General features: G+C 41.0%; 1 protein-coding gene across 8 annotated transcripts in view; it reads left to right on the plus strand.

The window, feature by feature from the left end:
* Positions 1–21316, plus strand: part of NEK11 (NIMA related kinase 11) — a 192279-nt gene that overhangs the window by 137451 nt on the left and 33512 nt on the right. For all 8 annotated transcript variants that reach the window (XM_074312832.1, XM_019725963.2, XM_074312833.1 and 5 more), the window contains one exon: positions 8389–8449. In XM_074312832.1, the coding sequence (XP_074168933.1) occupies positions 8389–8449 (61 nt within the window). The remainder of the gene's footprint in view (positions 1–8388; positions 8450–21316) is intronic.

A 21316-nucleotide genomic window follows, 5' to 3' on the forward strand; every position in this document is an offset into this window, starting at 1 on the left:
CTCCAACTCTTCAAGTTTCAGAGTTGTTCAGAACTTCTCTTAAACAGATACTTTGTTCCTTTTTAGCCAACTTACAGTTCTTTCTCCCTCATCTAACAAGAGGGAGACATTCACCGGGGAAAGCAGGATGAGGGACGCGGCCCCATAGTCTCTCTGCCTTGCCTCTGTTTGGCTTCTTCCTCCTGGACTCAGCTTCTCCGTGAGTGGGTTCTTATTGCTTTGTTCCCTCAGGGGAATGGCAGAGCCTCTTTTCCTTCCTTGTTTCACCTTTTTTTTCCCCACTGAAACCCAGTTGCAGCTTGAACTGTACACCATTCCCAGAGTCTCTTGGATAAGTGACTGCCAGCCACAGATTGAGAAACAAACTGCTTCAGAAAGAGATTCTTTTCTTTTTTTTTTTTTCTTAAAGTAATTGCGGATTTTGGAATTATTTTAACCCTTTAAGCTGCAATGACTTTTTTCTAAAGAATTTCTTTTTTTAATTTTATTGGGGAATATTGGGGAACAGTGTGTTTCTCCAGGGCCCATCAGTTCCAAGTCATTGTCCTTCAATCTAGTTGTGGAGGGTGCAGCTCAGCTCCAAGTCCAGTCACCGGTTTCAATCTTTACTTGCAGGGGGCACAGCCCACCATCCCATGCGGGAATTGAACCAGCACCCTTGTTGTTCAGAACTCGCACTCTAACCAACTGAGCCATCCGGCCCCACCCCAGAAAGAGATTTCTTCAATTACAATAACCATTCCAACAGTGAGGAGAATGTTAACCTGGGTTCACTCCAAGTTGCTATGCATATAGGGTGTATACCCAGCAAATATTTTTGAGCATTTTGTTTAACAAAGACATATTAGAGTTAATATGTGCCGGGCTTGGATCTATACACTTTACAAATGCCAACATTTAATCTTCCCAACAACCCATTTTACAGATGGGGAAATGGAGGCACAGATGGGTTCCGTAATTTGCTCAGAATACATGATTGACACATGGCAGAGCGGGATTTAAACTCAGACAGGTTCACTCCGAAGCCCACTAGGCTGTGCCACTGTCCCTTGGTTGATTCTGTCAGAGCCTCACCTGTGTGCCAGCAGCCACCTCGTCTCATAATGTGGATAAATCCTGCTGCATTCCAGACAGTCTGACCATCCTACTCCACCTGTCAGGGATTGGTGTAAGATAAACATGCTATCAATTCTGGCCCCAAAGTGTGGGGAGGAGGGCCCAAGAATGCTTGAAAAGTGAACACTAGGACTCTTTGTTTAAGCTATTTTAGGTGGGTTTTTGGTTACTTACAGCTGAAACTGTCCTAGATGATACAGGTGCTAAACACAATTCTTTTTTTCTCTAGCAGGAATATTGGTGTAGGAATATGGTTACATAATTGTTGGATTTATATTTTCAAAACATCATTGAGTCAACTTTGCAATCAAAGTTTGGATTTTTCAAGAAAGGCAATAATGCTTGTGGTAGGCACAAATGACAATATTTGGGGCTTGCCTCTAAGAACTAAAGAAGCAAAAGTTAAGATGCTGTGTAGTTCTAGTTTGGTATAAACCTTGTAATTACATTTTTGCTGCCATGTTATTATTGAGTTTAAGAATGGTTTAAAGAATTTGGTCGATTGTGTCTACCAGTGTTAGAGTCCAAAAAAGTAGTGCTCATAGAAAATCATCCTTCTGGATTGAAAAACTGCTTTTTATACCACTGACTACTTTATGATTGGGAGATTTTTATGTTTCCCGGGAGTTAGAATTCTCTCCTATCAATACAAAGTTGACTGGGAAAACTAGAAGTGCTTGGCAATTACAGGTTGTTGTTTCTTTTTTTAATGGCCCAAACAAAGGTTTTAGAACATTTAAAAAAAAGATGTTAACTCAAAGCTAACATTTTAATTGGGCTTTTTATTTCCAGTAGATGTAAGACTCACAATATTAAAGTATCCGACCCAGAGAAGACTTCAATGTAAAATGTGATTCTTTTGAGTTTCGTCAGCCTCCAATTCATCACTAACATACCTAGTGCTATACTTTACACACCTAAATCCCTCGAATATTTCCTGAATGTAAACAGGAGGAAAGGGGAGACTTTGCTATTGTTTTAAATATATATTATATATAATAATAATGCATTAGTATCTATGGTTTCTATGTAAATTAACAGTTATACCCCCACTCCATCCTACCGCGCGCACACACAATCCCACTATTTTAAATGTAAAGTTCAGCGAAGAAAAGGCGTTGTGTTCTTGCAACCATGTAGGGAAGGTGAAATGTCTGAGTCTTCATACCTACACGCTCCTTCTTAGAACTCACCTTTATTTTTCCATGAGTGTAACTTAGAGTTATGAAACACATCTATCTATAGTGAGTTAAGTATCAACTCGGATACTCTGTAACAGAATGCAACAAATATCGTGACTCCGAGCCAGCACAGTGGGGATTTTGTTCTCTGGAGGATATTTGGAAATGTCTAGAGATGTATTTAGTTGTCACAGCTTGGGAGGAGGTGGGATATTAGTAGTGCGTAGAGGCCAGGGAGGCTGGTAGTAGACATCCTGCAATACACAGGACAGTCTCCCCCTTACCCCTCCCCACTGCCTCCCGACACAGAATCACCCAGTCCAAAATGTCAACAGGCCAGAAGTTGAGAAATTCTAACTTAACAAAATAGGTGCATGTCACAATTTCTTCCCGCGTAAAGTAACATTCACGCTAACTGAATAAAATAATTCTCTAAGGCAACCCGTCTTTTCTAGTACAGTCCTGGTGGCAGGCTCATGAAAGATGTCTACCATTGAACTCAGTGCCCATATCATTTGTGTTGGTTAAAGGTTGCTCTTTAAATTGTGGTCCGTGGACCAGTGGCATCCGTGGCTGTGGGGAACTTGTTAAAATGCAGAATCTCAGCCTTACCCCAAACTTGCTGAATCAGAATCTGCATTTTTAATCTGATCCTTGGTGATCCCTGCTCACAATGAAATTTGAGAATCCAGATAAGAGAACTATGTGTCTCCTAAGTGAAAGGGGGCAGCTAGTTTCATTCCAGACAATCATCAGCTGCTATCTGACATTAATTTTGAGAACAGTCTGCCACAAATGTTTGCAGACCGCACCGCCAAAGCCAATCTGTGACTAGAAACCAGGCCAAGAATCCCACTTCGCAGGCACATGAAGCAAGACTGGAAATCTCCCTACCACAGGTGTAAGGTAGAAATTGCCTCGTGTAAGATTTTCCTGTTTACTGCTTCCATTGACCCCTAAGACTTTTCTCCACAGGTCAGCAACTAAAAGGAGAGTGAGAAATAAGTCTAGTACCCATCTGGCAACCATATAGTCATTACAGTAGCATTGACTACATTCCCTATACTGTACTTTACATCCCTGTGACGATGTATTTCTTAATCTCTTCACCTTTTTCACCTAGTCCCCCAACACCCCTTCCATCTGGCTACCATCAGTTTGTTCTCTGTTTTTATGAGTTTGTTTCTGTTTTATTTTGTTTTTAGATTCCACGTATAAGTGAAATCATATGGCATTTGTCTTTCTCTGTCTGACTGAATTTTAGTATTCAAATTAACACAGGATTTGACACACGTCTGCTACCACCCAATGTGAGAGTTATTGATTCTGAAACTACTGTTTCAATTTCATCCTCTGCTGTGCCCTCATGAAACACATAATAACAAACCAAACATTAATTATATCTTTGGAGAAATGCATCAAAAGAAACAAACAGGCACTGTGATAGGGTTGACCCAAGGGGTGGTAGAAACCTAATTTACATAGATGCTCAGAGAACCTCTGAGCAGAACGTCGAGTTGAGCTCTGAAGGCTGAGAAAGACAGTCCTCTAAATATGTGAGGCAGGAGCATCTTCAGCCAATGAGATGATGCCAAGGTGGTAAAGACCTTGATGTGTTTGAAGGAAAAAAAACCAGTGTGGTAGGAGCACAGTGAGTAGGAGAGAAAGTGGAAAGAGAGGAGGCTGGAGAGACCAACAAGAACTGTATCACGAAGGGCCTGTGGCGAGCCATGATAGGATTCTATTCTATCTGGGGGGTGGAGGGGAGTCTGGATTTTATTCTGTATGAACCACATAGTAGTAGTGTCTGTTGCAAGGAAAATGGATGAAATAAACCAGGGTGGCTTGAGCTAGGGTAGCTATTGGATCCTTATTTGTCTCCTTCTAATATGTGGCTCTTTATCTTTTATTAGAAAAGAAAGACCTTTGTACTGGTTTCTCAACTTGGCGTCTGTAATCCTACCAGCCACCTTACGGTGGAGAACATGCACCGCAGGGGAAATTGTTGGGGGATTTACTGCTGAAAGAGCAGTGAATCACTCTGAGTATAGGCAGGAACACCCTAGGGGCATATCCCTCCCATCCTGTGTTCCTGTGCTCTCTTCCCTCCCATCTATAGAAATGGATTGTCTGTCCCAGAATGGTGGGCTAAGGCTGCATCTGTCTCCCTTGTCTTTGTATATGTTTGGAACATAACTGGTATTTAATAAATGGAATACAACTGGGTAATGAAGTGGCTGTTCTGTGTGAGTGTGTGTGTGTGTGTGTGTGTGTGTGTGTGTGTGTGTACTAAATCTTTCACTGTGACTAGCTCCAAGGTGAGGCTTATTTAGTAAGAACTGGCTGATATGCAGTGTGATTATTACAGCTCTGTGAAGACACCACCTGATTGCCTCCTTGACATGCCTGCTTGCTACTGCCTAACCTTCTGCTATTAGAAATTCATTCCTCTGAAATGAGGTTATAGCCCTTACTGAAACACAAATATCCTGAGGTAACACATGAGCCTTATCAACCATCATGGCTTTCATGGGTCTATCATATCTTTTCTTGAGAGAAAGCAGATTTTCATAGAGAGGAAGATGAAAAAAGTATGAAGGCATTGTCACTCATTGTGGAGAAAATGCACTACTTAGGATCGTTGGAAATGTGAAGAAAAGGGCAAGAGCAGGGAAGGAAGAGGGTTTTCAAATGTGCGCACTCTGACTCAGTAATTCCATTTCTGAGTGACCGACTTAAAGAAATAGTAATAAACAGGGGGCGAAAACTTATGAGCAAAGATAGTCGTTGCAATATTATTTTTTTAAAAAGAAGGGAGAAAAAGGTGAAGGGAGTAAGAAGTACAATTGGTCGTTACAAACAGTCACAGGGGTGAAAAGTGCATCATAGAGAATAGAGTCAATAATGTGATACCAACTATGTATGGTGTCAGGTGGGTACTAGACTAAGGGGGGAGGGGATCACTTTGTATAAATGTCTAACCTCTATGCTGTACACTTGAAACTAACATAAAATAATATAAAATGTCAACTGGAATTAAAAAAATAAATAAATTGTTTAAAATGAAGCAACCTAAATGCCCAATGATGAGGGCATAGATAAATAAATATGATATGGCTTTACAGTGCAATGTTGTACAACCCTTACAATTAGGTTCCTGAAGATTGCTTAATAGCATGGGATGAAAGTCCAAACACAGTGTATGTGTGTCTGTGTATTCTAGGTGCTCCACACATACATAGTATAACCTCCAATGTCTAAAAGATAGATTTATGTAGAAAAGACTGACTATACGTGTGTGTATTTTTGTGGGTATGTTAATAGTGATGGAATTTTTGGTGACATTTGTTTTCTTGTGATAATTTTCTATATTTTTCCAGATTAAAAACCAATATGAATTATCCAAGAACATTTTATTTTAAAATCTACCTACAAACATTGTTTAAAAGGTGAGATTGCCCCAGATACCACAGCTTTCTCTGTGGCTGCTAGGCAGGCAATGCTCAGTATCATGTACGTTCCAGATCCGACTGGACCTTTTCACAACAGCTACCCTTTACCCCTTAGAAGCAATTTCTAGTGCACTAGCCAAATTACCACATTTGTTTCTGAAAAGAAATCTGAGTGTTTGACTGAACTTGAATTTATAGGCTGGTTTTTCAGAGCTGCATCTTAGAGGTCCCTCCTGCCTCTGAGGTATGTTCCTGTTACAGAAGGGTCAGTGGTTAGGGAGGAAGGAGACCCAAAGAACATCTAAATTCATCAGCAAAGGGGCCATTAGGTTATTTTCACAGCATTTGAAAATCAGCTTCCTGGCACTTGGCTGAAATAGCTGAAGGCTGGTGGCACCATAATTTGATATCTAGAGAGAGGTGATTGTTCTCACAGACCACTTAGCTCTGGCAGAGATCAATTTAAATTGGGAGATACTGAGGAAACACAGACGTTCCAGTCAACCCCAAAACCCCCACATTGCACCAGCCATAATATGTTCCTGAAAGAGATTTTCCGTGACTGGACTTCCTGCTAAAGTATAAACATGGTGCAGAACACCAGGAGACATCTTTAGAAAGATGCTGTGCCAGGGACTGTGCTAGGGACAGGCACATGACAATAGGAAAAACGTCATCAGTGACCTCAGCTTGTTTAGTGTCTCAGTTAACTTTGTGTAACAAAACAGCCCAAAACGTAGTAGCTTAAAAAAAGGATTTATTGTTTCTCATGATTCTGTGAATGTTTGGGTTCACAAGACAGTTATTCTACTTCCTGTGATTTTGTTTAAAGCCACTCATGTGGCTGCGTTTAGCTGAGCGCTTGGCTTTGGGATCCAAGGTAGCCCCACTGACAGACATGGCTGGCTGTTGGTGGGGGGCGTCTGTTTTCCTCCACGTGTCTCTCATGCTCCAGGGCCTCTCACCATGTCATCTCTCCAGGAAGATCGCCCGGACTTATGTAGTAGTTGGCTTCCAAGGAAGTAAAAATGGAAGCCATGTGGCCTTTGAGGCCTAGTTATAGAAGTCACACAGCATCACTTCTGATCCCTTCTGTGGCCCAAAGCGAGTAACAGGGCCAGCTCAAAGGGTGGGGAAAGAGACTGTGCCTCTTGATGTGAGAAATAGCACAAGAGCACAGGGATGGGAGGGATTGTTATAACCATCTTCGAAAACAATTCTACCACACTCATTGTTCACCTAGCTGTTTAGCCTGAAGAACAGGGTTTTAGAGCTGGAAGACTCCTTAACCATCATCTGATTCACACCCCACCCCAGTTTTACAGATGTAGAAACTAAGACCTGGGCAGTCAAGCTGCTTGGCATAGGCCCACAGCCTTGGCAGAGGAGCCAGGCTTAGCACCCGGGCTTGCCTGGTTGGTATCATCGCCTGCGGATGTCGATGTGTATGTTGCTTTTCCTCCAGCTGAGGATATCTCTGCTGAGTTCCCGTCTGACTCCAGATTGTCCCTGTTATGTTTGGAAACCACAAGGGTGCAGAAGGCAGGAGGGACCTGCTCTTCCTTCTGCGTCTGTGCCTGGTACCTGCCTTCCTATTCCTGGGTTGGGCAACAGAGCCTTCTGTTAGGGCTTTGGCCTCGCTGACCAGCACTGACCAGGCATGCCTTCTTCATCATTGCGTCTTCTGTACATTCGGACATGAAGTGATACTGGGTTTTACCACATGCATAATGACTGGCTGCCCAGACTCCACCAAGTGTTGTAAAGGGAAGCCCAACACATTTACGTAATATTGTAGAGTGGTTTATTATACTACAGTACATTGCTTCTAAAATCTGCAATTACTGTGATATGTGTTGCTCGTTTTTACATGGAGCAGGTGAGCCATAAATTATTAATTTCTCTCAGAATAACCACAAACCTGAAAGTAGTTAAGAGGTTCCATTTTCCCAGATCATTATGGTGCTGTTTTGACTATTTCTAGCCTCCTGGGGAGAGGAGATACTTATTTTGTATTAAAGATAATGTTTGTTGTCAAATACAGTACTGGGATTCCCCCCGAGGCCTCATGGGATGCCTGACTCTTATTATTGAGGGTTAAGGTAAATAAGTGCAATTCTTAGATTTATGACTCCTTGAAGACCATAAATTCCCAAAGACGATCTGGTAGAGACAGTCTCTAGGAAAAAATATTCACTTGATTCATGCCGTATTGAGCAGATTATGGATTGCAGAAAATTATTTTTTAATTCTAGTAGCATTTACCATCTTTATAGATTAAATAAGTAATATTTGTTTATTATTAAAAATGTAGAAAAGACATAAGCACACAATGGATAAAGTAAAGATCACCCATAATCCCACCGTGTAGTCAAAATCACGGTTAACATTTTAGTGTGTGTTGTTCTCATCAGAGAGATAGGGCAATAGATCTATAGATTGATGTGCGGGGGCGAGAGAAAGGGAGAGAGAGAGAAGTATGTTTTTCTTTAAAAAAAAACCACAGGATTATACTGTCAAATAATTTTGCAACCAGATTTTGTGTGTGTTTTATTTTGCCTAAATGTGACAAGAACATTTTTCATGTCATTGAATATCCTTCTACCATACAAGGAAGTAAATCTCTCTTATTTTGACAGGGAAGTGACATTGAAGCGCTGGTCAGGTGTTTGGAAAACGTCTTGGGTTGCACATCTCTGGGTGAGTAAGTTTCTTCAGATTCTAAAATGTAGTGATCCTTACTGAATCTGGTGGAATACCCCAAAAATAGAAAGTTTAGAAGGGAATCTTACAGATATTTCAGCCCAACCTCCCCATTTTACAGATGAGGAAACCGAGCCTCTCAGAAGTTGCATGTCTGGCTCAAGGGCCGGGAATCCCAAAGAAGAATTGTTTATTATTATTGTAAATGATCCTCAGTCTCCAAGGATGAAATAATTGAAATTTAGTGGTCCATTGTGATCCAATGGTGGTCTAGTAGGGCTTCATAACAGGTTTTAAGGTTTCCTCAAAGAGGAATCTCTCCACCTCACTCATCCTGTAGAAACAGATTGCATTCAGTCAAGCTGGAAGGACCATCACTCTGAAGGTCATTTAGTTATTGGAAGAGATTTGGTCCAAAAAACAAAACTGAATTTTTTTTTTATCATTGTCAGTCTCAATATATGGATTGCTATGCTCCAAAGATAAAACCTTATATCTTAGTTTCTTCTTTTTTTAATCCGAAAAACCCACTGTGATAACGTCTAGCACTGGATGATAAGCTGTCGTACCTGGCGTGGATAGAAGTGCAGAGGATATTATTATGGCTTCTGGGTGAAAAGGGCTGAGATTTTTTTTTTTTCTTTGAAATTTGATTGTGAGTTTTTATTTAAAATTCTTCGGTTGTATGACCAAATGGCAGGAATAAAGATTCTGTTTTTAAGTGTGCAAACATTTACCACTATTTTATTAGGAGCATTACGTACGATGTATAGCCTCTTTTCTAGCTTATTCCACATCTCTGTGTGCAAAGCCTCAGTTATAACACAGCTCCCTGATTTTTTTCTCCTCACCATCACCATGTATTCAATTGCACATCAGTAATACTTATTAGGTACGTTTAACTCCCAACAATGGACTTGAAGACCAGGGAGGCTTTCCTCAGCCAAGTCAGTCTCTCTCTCTGGACCTCAGATTAGATCAGTAGTTCTCAAACTGGGTTCCTTGGGAGCCTCCAGAGGACGTGCCCTGAGCAGCACGAGCACAGAGGCCCTGTGTGCCCTGCTCGTCTCTGTTCCTCCAGAGTCTAACACGGGGTCTGGCGCGGAACAGGCTCTTCACATATGTTTTATATTTTTAAGAGAGATGAGATGAAGATCCTCTTCCTTTACCATCTTCCACCAAAATAGTTTCACTTTTGCTCATCTATGTTATAAATTAGATTTCTACATATTACATTGCGTCTTGAGAAAGATTCTGTGGCAAAATATTAACACTGGATTGGATGTATGATATGGAAATTCCCTTCTGAACTGTATGATTTTATAGAAACATGAAATAAAAACACACATTTTTCTCTGCCTGGAGATCCACAAAGTGACAGAGAAGGAATATGGGATATAAACCTATAGAAACAAAAGGAACAGGAGAGAAGATGGGAGCAGGCCAGAGCTGTCAGTGAATTTGAGAAGGTAGAAAGCAGAGGGATGAGTGGTGAATGATTTAGGAAACAGAAAGGTGAAAGCTGAGTGCCTAAGATGTGTGGGAAGGAAGAAAGGAGAGGGTAGGCCAGGTGATGCTGACAAAGTGGGGAGCACACTTCTCTGTTATTACACAGAAGCCATGAAGAACTCTCCTCATGTAGCCTTATAGGGAATGAGACTGCTGAGGTTGTTAGTATCTGTTTTGCTGTAACTACATTTTTGTGAGCTATGCCAGCCATCATGATAGTTAGAGCTAATTAATTGCTGTGCTTGTTAACATATGTAAGAATATTAACAGGATCCAAGGGATATTCTAAACTTAAATATGTCAGAGTATAAAACTTGTCACTTAAAAATGAGACCTCTGTGAGCTGAGCGAGGCTTTGCTCACATTCAGCTTCAGCCTGTGCATTTTGGAAGTATCCAGTTGTCCGTTGAGCATATTAAGATGTTAAGTATCTTCCACAAACACCTGCAAGAACTTCTCCCAACCTTCAACAAGAGAAGGAAGAACAAACAGATGCCAATGTCCTTTCTGGTTATTTGGACCAAACAAGTTTTAACTCTGCAGCCCTGAAAATGTGTGCAGTGGCTTGACCCCCATCCCCAGCCCCAGATTTTGTTTTATTTTTATTTAAAACAGGGGCAGTGATGTTTTCCCTTCTTATATCACTGCAGAGTGGAGAGGATGAATAAGTTAGCATTCGTGTAGCCGCAACAGATTCTGAATTAGAAGGTGCCCTTTTGAATACCAAGTTCAGTATATTAGTTTCCTCTATTCGTCAAGGTCATTTTAAATCCTTTAGCTCAGTGGCTCTCACACTTGAGCCAGCATCAGAATCGCTGAGAGGGCTTGTGAAAGTGTATGTCTGGCGCAGGCCCAAGTCTTTGTATCTCTAACAAGTTCCCAAGTGATGCGGACGTTCCAGGTCCAGACCACACTTTGAGAACCATGGCTTTGAAGTCCGTAAGCCCCAAAATTCTTATTGTGCACACCTACCCCATTTATAATTCAAATAAAACGTAACTAAAGTATAAAATTAAATTTTTGTTTCCTCAAATGATTGAGAACTTGCCTATAAGCTAAAATGAAAACAGCTTCATTCTCGTTGTTTTCCCTCTATGTGTTGGGCTGTGTGGAGCTGGACACCAGAGGTACTGAGCTTCCTGGGAACCAGTATTGTGCTTTTGCCTTATCCTTCTCATCTTCATCAGACGCTTAGGGAGGCTCTTGGGTTCAGGGCACTGTCTAAGGAGTTGGATGTTGAGACCTTTTTGGAACATGGTCCCAGCCATCAGGGGGCGTCCTTCACAAAGTAGAGAAAGCTTTGGAACAATACAAGAAGGTACCCACTACCCTGTTTCCCCGAAAAGAAGGCCTACCCAGACCATCAGCACTAATGCATCTTTTGGAGCAAAAATTAATATAAGACCGGTATTATTTTACTATAATATAAGACCGGGTCATATAATATAATATAATATAATATAATATAATATAATATAATATAATATAATATAATATAATATAATATAATATAATATAATTAATATAATATAATAATATAATACCGGGTCTTATATTAATTTTTGCTATGAAAGACACATTAGAGCTGATGGTCCGGTTAGGCCTTATTTTCGGGGAAACATGGTAGGTGCTTCTTTCACAGATGGAGGGCATATTGTCCCAAATGGAGGCACCTCATTTCTGAAGCCCTAAATTCCTCCTGAAATTTCCCATGGAGTACAAGAAACAAGGCCAGTCATGAACAGGATACTGAGTGACCCCAGGTAGAATTAGGAGACAGTCAAGAATTTAGGCCGTAGCCATTTCACCAAGGGCAGATACTTTATTTAAAACATGATGTTTCTGTGGTTGAGATATGTGTCCTGTCTCCCTGCCCCTTCCTTACAAATGTTTATAAAACACATACAATAAGCCAGATATCATAGAGTGATGAAGAAAACAAGGTCCCTATCTTAATGAGTTCTCAATTTAGTTGGGGGGTTGAATAATTACAGGGCACTGTGACGAGGACAATACATACTGTGGTGAGAAGAGGGAATATTATGTAGAAAGGATCAGCAGTGTGAAAGCTCAGAGGTATGAAACAACTGAGTATATTCATGGAACTATCAAGAAGTTTGGTGCTGCTGGAATATAAGGTGTGAGGAAGGGACCAGCAAACCTGGACATATCGGGCCGAGGCCATGGAGACTCTTGTATGCCAGGTTAAGGAACTTGATCTTTCTCCCGTGGATTAGGATACCCTGGTTTTTAACCAGATCAGAAGAAATCACCTTTAACAAACAATAAAGAGGATGCTTTGAAAGGAGTGACTTGAGATGGGGAACTGGCTGTAGGTTCTCATTGCACAGACAACAGATGCTGTTACTACAGTAACTGTTCAGGCCCATCACTACTCAGTAAGAACAGAAGATGATCTGTGTCTTCCTCTGCATCACACTTAGAAAGAACAATTCAGTCAACATATTTCTTAGTAACCAGATTATAAACCAAGGCAATATATGAAGTTTAACATTTTTTGATGTTTAGGAAATTAGCTGTACTTCTAGAGAGAACACATCAGCAGAATGACACAAGTCCTTGGTGAGCTATATATACAGAGGGTGCCAAAGAAATGTATATGTATTCTAAGAAAGGAAAAAACTGTATTAAAATTGTAATACTCAATATATACCGACAACAAAAGATGAATACAAGTCACGTTTAACTTCTGCAATTACAAGAGGTGCTCAAAATGGTTTCCATCAGTGGAATTTTAATACAGTTTTACAAAAATGTATACATTTTTTGACACCCTCTATATATAAAGGCTTGTTTTGTAGATCTAAACTGGATATTGTCACAGAAGTAATTAGAATAGAGCAGCTACTTCAAAAGCTCTCTGCCCATTAAGGTTCCTTTAACATGTTGACATTTTTTATCAGTTTGGCTTTTTGAAAAATTATTACCCCTCAATTCTTCCTCTGAACCTTGGTAATAACTATTTAATCTCTACTAAACAACACGACTGATACAGACCAGAGAGGCAATAGGACTTCTGAATCCCTTAGAATCTTCCTTTGCCTAAGCTCTTCAAACTCTAAGCCATACGAGTATGCGTAGGGATGACTGACAACCATTTAACCTTGCACTATTGTGCTTTTCACCTTGACAGAAAAGAATTTCTCACAATAATTAGGATGATTTCAACATAGTGTTTTATCTTTGGTCACTGACACATTGAAACCACTACACGTGGAGGAAAGGAGGGGTATTTTGGATCATAGACCCCTTGGATCATTTTGATGTGAATGCACAGTATTTATTTGCCACTATCCCTTCTGTTTATGCATTAGAGAAATGTAATATTTTCCATGAGTTCTTTAACAGATTCAGAGTTAGTGGCACTTTACGGAAAACCTGCTATGTGTCTGTTACCATGCCAGTCACATTCACGTGGCAGATGTGTGGTGATGGGAAGCGGGTAGCGAAAAGGCTTTGTAATATCAATAAATCCCTAAAACAGCACTATTAACCATTCTTAGTATCCTCTTAGCAAAGGACATCCTGTATATTACTATTACCTACAAAAAAAGTTCCAGTAATCAAGTTGCCCTAAGGGAGAAACTCGACAATCATGCACTCATTTACTACGCATACATTACGATTTCATCCAAGTTAACACACTCTGTAGAGGAATGGTGTTGGCTCACAGTGACATGTTAGGCCTGGGTCCTGCCACTACAGGCTTCAATGGCAGAGAAGAAATAAGGCGAAGGTCTATACAACCAGGAGAGCAAGGATTCCTAACATGGGAGTATTGCTTTTAGTTGGGGAGATAGACGTCATCAAGGAAGCTTCAGGGAGAAGGTAGCATCTGAGAGGATTCCTGACGTAGGGTAGATGTGGCCATGAGGAGATGAGGAGGAAGGCCCTGAGCTGGAAGGGACAAGATGACGAAGACACAGCCAGAAACAGGCAGGAGCAGACAGGCTTTGCTGGGGATGGGGAGGGTCCCATTTGGTGTTGTTTGCCTGAATTGTCACACGTGCAAACATGACATGAACTGTCTGGGGAGCTAATGTTTATTATTTTTCCTAAACAAACAAGGTTTTATTTTACTTGGAAAAGGTGTTTACTAGGATCTTTAATATCTGATACCCTTCTGTGTGGACAGAAATATTCGCTGCCACTTACTCTTGACTTAACATTCAGTGTATTAAGCTAAATTAGCATAAAGATATTACTACTTTTTTTCTATCACATGTGTTGAAAATTGTTGTCCAGAATACTTTATGTTTATTTTGTTTATTGTTTCTTTGGAGTATTTTTGGGTAATGGAAATTTTACATTTTTTTATGTAGGCAAATATCACTAAACATTTATAGATTGTAGCTTTCCTGTTCTATTTTTTTTTTTAAGAACTTTATTTATAGACTCCTAGATTGTCTTCCAGGATTTTTATTGTCTTACTTCTCACACTTAAGGTTTTTACACAGGTAGAATTTATTCTTTTCCATTTAATTAAAATTTTCCACTTGTCAGAACCACTGTAGGGTACATAGAGGAATGCCAAACATAGTTCATTGTTTTCAAGGAATTTCCAGAAGCAATTCAACATCTCTAGACTAAATGACTAGAACTCCAGGCAGGAAGTCATGCACACCAGATGGGGGGCAGGCGGCATGGACGAAGCGAGTGGTTCTCAAGCTGTAGCAAACAGAATCACCAGATCACTGAGCCTAGCCCTAGAGATTCTGACTCAATAGGTTGGGAGTGGGGCCTGAGAATCTGCATTCCTAACAGGTTTCCCAGGTGATGCTGACGCTGCCAGTCCAGGGGCCACACTTTGAGTACCACGGAGGTAGGAAACCAGGGAAGAAAGGCCCCTCACTTCCAGTTAAGGCTTTATAAAGAACATGCTTACTTTGGACAAATTTTAGTAAATTGAATCAAGTTTTTAATAAAGGTATCTCACATTCAATATTTAACATCTTTATGAAGAGAGTGCTATTTACAACCTAGAAAAGGGTTTTCTTACAACATTTAGGTTATACTAGCCTGAAAGAATGAAATATTTTTGACCCAGCAAGTCTATGTCTGGGAATTTATCTGAAAGAAGTCATCAGAGTTGGGTGTAAAGGTACACGTACAAGGATTCTCATGGCAGTGTTATTTACAACAGTGAAAAACTGGGATCAAAATAAATGCCTAGCAAAGGGGTTTAGCATGTCTTTTAGAACAAAGAAGTTCTTTACAGTTTATTAAAAATGATGATGTAATTACATATTCATTGGCATGAAAGGTGTTATAAAGTAATAAAGTATACAAAACTGTAGTTGATACACACACGCACACACACACATGCATGAGGAAATATCAAAGTATTAATAATGGTTCTTAGAGCAGCTTTCCCCTTCTGTGTTTTCTAATTGGTCTGCCATGAACCTGGAGGGCTCATGTGATTCTTTTCTATTAAAAGAAGAGGGAAGTGCTGAGGCAATTGCTTTAAGTATTTTAATCAGTCTTGAAGTCAGCCCAGCCTGCCATTACAAAAAAGCACATTTCATTTCTAAAGCTAAGATTCTTGGCGTTGGCAGTCTAGAATACTTCAGCTCCCCAAACACTGGTTTCTATCTCCAGGGGGTAGGCACAACTGAAAGTTAGGGTCTGGCTTTCACAGACCTCTTCTTAATCTATATACACATTTAATTGCTTAGTAAAAAACAAGACACTCCCTTTTTTTGTTGTTTGTTTGTTTTACTGATAGCTGCTGTTCCTAGAGGCTGCTTCTGGTATATTCGAAAGGAAATGAACGTTTTCAAACCCCTGAACTCGTGTTGTTTTTAATCTTCTATACAATTCAGTTGAATATTTGTTGTGTGAAATAACTATGTGGTAAAAATAGAAAGTTTATTGATTGCCTATCTTCTGGCATTTATTATCTCCCCTGTAGGTAGCAAATTTGCTTTCCAAGCTGATCCACTTTTCTCCAACTAATTTAATTTTGGTGGAGGCAGTGAGGCGCTATGTATTGAGAAGCTGTCCTGTGCAGAGCACAAGGGTGGGTGCCTTGGGATGAGGAGGGGAGGCCATCTAATACATTTCCCTCAGGCCTTTACCAACAACCAAGCACCTTTATAGAGATCATTGCATTTAAGTTTTACTAGATCCCCAAAAGTTTGATTTTGTTTTTCTTTTGTACAGGTGAGGAAAGTGAGTCCTAGAAGTTTGGTAACTTACCAAACATCACAGACTCCAACCCCTGTCCTCTAAGGCAGCTCACACAGTCGCCCTTCGGCCCCAGTCCCCCTCCTACTGGAAGCATCTGGGGGTGTTCTCCTGCATCACCATCTTCCCCTTTCCTCCTGTCTGTTTCCTTCTCCAGCCTCCTCATATGGTTTGGCTTGGACACAGCTGCTGCTGCAGAGCTGACAACAGCTTCCTCAGGCAGTGGCTTCTGCCCTGTGCCTATAGATACAATTCTCTGAGCGAGCTGGAGACGGAGGGGGGAAGAGTGGGAACGGTTACAGTTTTGTCGTTTTCATGATCTCTTTTATCAAATACTCAACTTGTTAAAGGCACCAAGACAACCACCTCATTGTCCCCACACCCTCTAACCCCAGGACCCAGGTGTCATGGCTTGGGTTCCTCAGGAAACAGCCTCTGACCTGGAGTTAAGTGGGCAGGACGTTTATTGGGGCGTGCCCTCAGGATTGACCCCTGTGGACAGGAGGGGATGGGAGCAGGATGAGGCGGAGGGCAGAGTGGAGCAGTGACGCAGTCCTGACAAGCCTTGCCCAAACCCATGGGGCACTCTGGATGCATCAGAATTGTCTGCGTGGGCCAAAATGGCTGGCTTCCTACCCCTCCTGTGATCAGTCATTAAATGTGGGCCACGTGAGAAGGGCATCATCTTGGACAAGACAGCTTTCTGCCACTGAGGCAGCTCCTGACAGGGCCACAGCTGGAGGCTGGCTGTCTCCAGTGCTCCCGGCAGCTGGGCAATAAGTCCTTCTTTGAAGGGAGATGTGGGCAGTGTGTCTCCAACCCTGGGTTGTTGGGGTAACACAGTTATGACAGAGAGCAGCCTGCTTTGCACATTCTTAGGCAATTCTATTGAGAGCCTGAGGTCCACTGTCATCACAGGAGAAGCTCAAGGAAAAATCTTCACAAAGATGTGGGTCAGCAAAGCTTCTCAGCAGAGTGGATAGCTTTCCCAGTGCCCTGCTGGCTCGTGGACCCTCTTCGAAAAACCCATGGGGCCCTCATCTGAAGGGGGAGAGAAATGAGATAACAGATGTAATGTTCTCCCCAAATTTTAACCTTTGGAGGGGTTTTGTCTGATGATCTGATATCTTCCAAATCAGCACATGAAAATCCTTATGTGGATGTGGTCCGTCTAGGGAGAGGGTTAGAAAGAGCATCCATTTGGAAGTCAGGAAGCCACGGTTCTGGTCCTGGCACTGACCCTCCCCTTAGGGCTCTGACCTTGCACAAGCCATGCTGCCTCTCCTAGCCTCACGTTCCCATCCATAAGATGAGGTGATTTGGTTCAAAGAGATCTGTGATCACTTCCAGCTCAGAATCATAATGCTTCTCTATCGTCCAGACAAATCGGGCTCACTACCTGTTTCTGTAAATAAAATTTTACTGGAACAGTCATATTCATTCACTTATATATTGTTTTCACGCTACAATAGATGCGACAGAAATGGTTTGGCCTGCAAAGTTTAAAATATGTACTACTTGGCCCTTTATAGAAAAAGTTTGCCAACCCCTAGATGAATCTTCAATCATGTCCTGTTCTAAAGATTAGGAGGATACGTAACGGGCCGTGAGGATATGCCTCGGCAATAATTTGGGCAAACAGGGCTGTCTTCAAATAGGAATACTTAGGCAATTGAGAGGAAGAGGAGCCTTAAAGGAGAGTAGGTGAGAAGCACTGTAATTGTACTGTGCACCAAGGGCAGCATCTGCAAGGATTCCTGAGTAAGCAGTGTCCCAGGTGCCTGAGAGATCTTGTTTGCCAAAACATCCACCCCTGCAGTCCCTGCATCCGATCTTTGTTACCCATGTGGTAAGGTGTTTAGCAGGGAGGGCAAACGCAGGTTTCTAAGACCAAGGTCATTTGTCCAGCAACTGAAATGAATAAAGGGAAATTTGGAAGAAATGAGAGAAGAACCTCTCTCTGCTGGTGAAATGCCAGAATCATCAAGCTGTCACTCCTTCAGAGAAAATCACTTTCCTGGTAAGAGACCTTATACGTAGGAGGGACTCCTGAAAATATTGCTGTTATGAGCTGTACTCTGAGCTCTTAAGAAACACAGCTTTTAGTTGCTTAATGTCTCTTCATATTGTTTTGTTCTCATCGCGTTGCCAAAACATCGCCATGGGGTAGTATCAAGTGTTTTAATCCTCATCATCCTATAATTCACAGGTAGGGAAAGAGACTGCAGGATGATTTTGCCTGGTGTTCTGTAACACCTGTAGCATTTATTGTTGGTCCCAGCCATTTACCTCTTAACATTTTTGGTCCCTTTTATGGCTCTTTATCTTTGTTTAGTGTAAGTGTTGCCTTCCCAAGTAAATTCTATCCTGCTGAAGGTCCAGGGATATGCTTCTACCAGATCACAGAATGTTTAAATTGAGAGAAGGCCCTCAGTCTCATGAAACCACTTAAATATAAAATGAGGGAAGTGAGGCCCAGGGAGGTGACCCGAGGGCCATGTAGCTGGTGAGAGTAGAAGTGACAAAATAACTGTGGTCCTGTAACCTGAAGGCTGGTGCTTTTTCCACAGACCCTCATTATACCTCTTTGTATTCCCTGTACCTAACATAGCTTCTTACGTTTATGTGTTCAGTGTACTCCTGGTGACTATCTAGATCAGGGGTGTCCAAACGGCGGCCCACGGGCCAACTGCGGCCCACAATCCATTTTTAATTGGCCCACAGCAAATTCCAAAAATATATTTAGTTTACTTAAATAAACCAGGTGAGGGAGACATACTTCACCTCGAGTGAGTGGCCCGGCTGTTTGTGTATTTTACCGCATGTGGCCCTTGGTGAAAACCGTTGAAAAAGTTTGGACACCCCTGCTCTAGATAGATAAACTGTCTTCCCCAAATGATCGTACGCTCTTTAGGGGTTAAGGACTACAGCTACTATTTACATTGCCTTTGATTTTTAACTCCCACCTTTTGAGCATCTAAAATATATACCTTATCTTAAGAAGCTAGGAAGAAAAAAAAAGACAAGCAGATTAAACCCAAAGCAAGCAGAAGGGAGGAAATAATAAAATCTAAGTGGAAATAAATGAAATAATAATAGAAAAACAATAGATGACATCAGTAAAACCAAGCATTAGTTCTTTGGAAAGAACAACAACAACAAAAATGTATACATCTTTAGCTGTACTGACCAAGAAATAAGAAAGAAGACTCAATTTAATAAATTAGGCATGAAAAGAGAAGATATTACTACCAACCTTAAAGAAATAAAAAGGATTATTAGGGTATACCAAGAGCACATTATGTCAGCAAATTAGAAAACGAGATGAAATGGACAAATTTCTAGAAAGACAGAAGACCAAAACTGATTCAAGAAGAAAAAGAAAGTGATCCAAGAAAAGAAAGAAATCTGAATAATAGATCAAATTAGTAATTTTAAAACTTCCAACAAAGAAAAGCCCTGACTCAGATTGCTTCACTGGTGAATTCAAACATTCAAAGAATTAATACCAGTCCTTCAAAACTCTTCCAGAACATGGATGGAATAGGAGAGAAAACTTCCAAACTCTTTCTATGAGGACATTCTTTGATACCATAATCAGACAGACATCACACAAAAAATAAGAAAAACTGCAGACCAATATCCATTTTACATCCACTAAAATGACTACAATTAAAAAGCCAGAAAATAGCAGTGTTGGTAAAGATGTGGAGAACCACATACATTGATGGTGGGAATCTAAAATGGTGTAGCCACTGTGGAAAGCAGTTAGTCATTCCTCAGTAAGCTAAATGTAGAATTACCATAGGATCCAGCAATTCCACTCCTAGATATGTACTCAAAACAATAGAGAACAGATACTTGGATGCCAATGTTCATTGCAGCATCGCTTACAATATTCAAAAGGTAGGAACAAACCATGTGTCCATCAACAGATGAGTGGATAAAGCAAACGTGATCTGTCCTTACAACGGACTATTATAAAACAGAGCCTGATACATGCTGCAACATAGATAAACCTTAAAAACATTATGCTAAGTGAAGTAAACCAGATGCAAAGAACACATACCATATGATTCCACTTATATGAAGTATCGAGAACAGTAAAATGTATAGACACAGGAAGTAGATTAGAGGTTACCTGGGACTCGGGGGAGGGGAGAATGAGGAGTCATTGGTCATAGAGTTTCTCTTTGGGGTGATGAAAAGTTTTGGAAATAGATAGTGGTGATGGTTGCACATCATGAATGCACTTAATGCCATTAAATTATACACTTTAAAAACTGGATTAAGAAGTTAAAAAAAGATAAAATCTGTGGTCAAGGAGCTTACTAACTAGTTGAAAAGGGTAGGGGAATAGAGGGAGAGATTCATATCTATAACTGAGAGTATTAGAAAGCAAAATGTGACAAGTAGCACCTCAGCTAACACCTAGCACAGTGGTTGACAGAGTGTGTATTCACTGAGTCCTGTTAGCTGGGAAGTTGAGAGTCGGGTGGCTAATGTCTAGGACTGTGGATTAAACAAGGCCTGGTTTCCGGTTCCAGCTATGAGTATGTGATGTATCAGCCGTCTGAACTTGGCTAAGTTACTTAATGTCTCAAACTTCACTTTTCCTCATTGAAAATTGTGCCTACTTCACAGAAACCTTACATTAGATAATACAGATACGATGCTTAGCAAAGGGCCTGGAACTTGTCTCCTCAAAAGGTTTATCCCTTGTTGTTGTTGTTGTTAGATGAATTGGAACGTATTTGCATAGAATTGAAGTTTAAAAAAAAGACAGTAGACCCAAGCCCTGAAATACAAGTCACAAACCTGAGACAGGAAGAAAAAGGAACCTAGGGTGGGAAGGTGGGGTGAACAGTTGAAAGATGGGATCAAAGAACGTGCAGAACAGCAGAGAGCAGACCATGACAGTGACCAGAGACGACAGGAGTAGAATTTGAGGCAGACGGACCCCGGGCTGAATGACACAAGAGGGGAGAGTGGAGTTGGTGTAAAAGGCAACTCAACGGAACCAGCGAGTTTTGGCATCTGTCTGCAGTTCCGTTGTTATGCTACAAAAGGTCCTAGTTGCTCAGGTGTAGGGCGTGATGGGGTAGGGGAAAGGAAGAAAATGCTCACATTGGTCCTTGTTACATT

Source organism: Rhinolophus sinicus, linkage group LG10 (assembly GCF_036562045.2).
Source record: "Rhinolophus sinicus isolate RSC01 linkage group LG10, ASM3656204v1, whole genome shotgun sequence".
Taxonomy (NCBI): domain Eukaryota; kingdom Metazoa; phylum Chordata; class Mammalia; order Chiroptera; family Rhinolophidae; genus Rhinolophus; species Rhinolophus sinicus.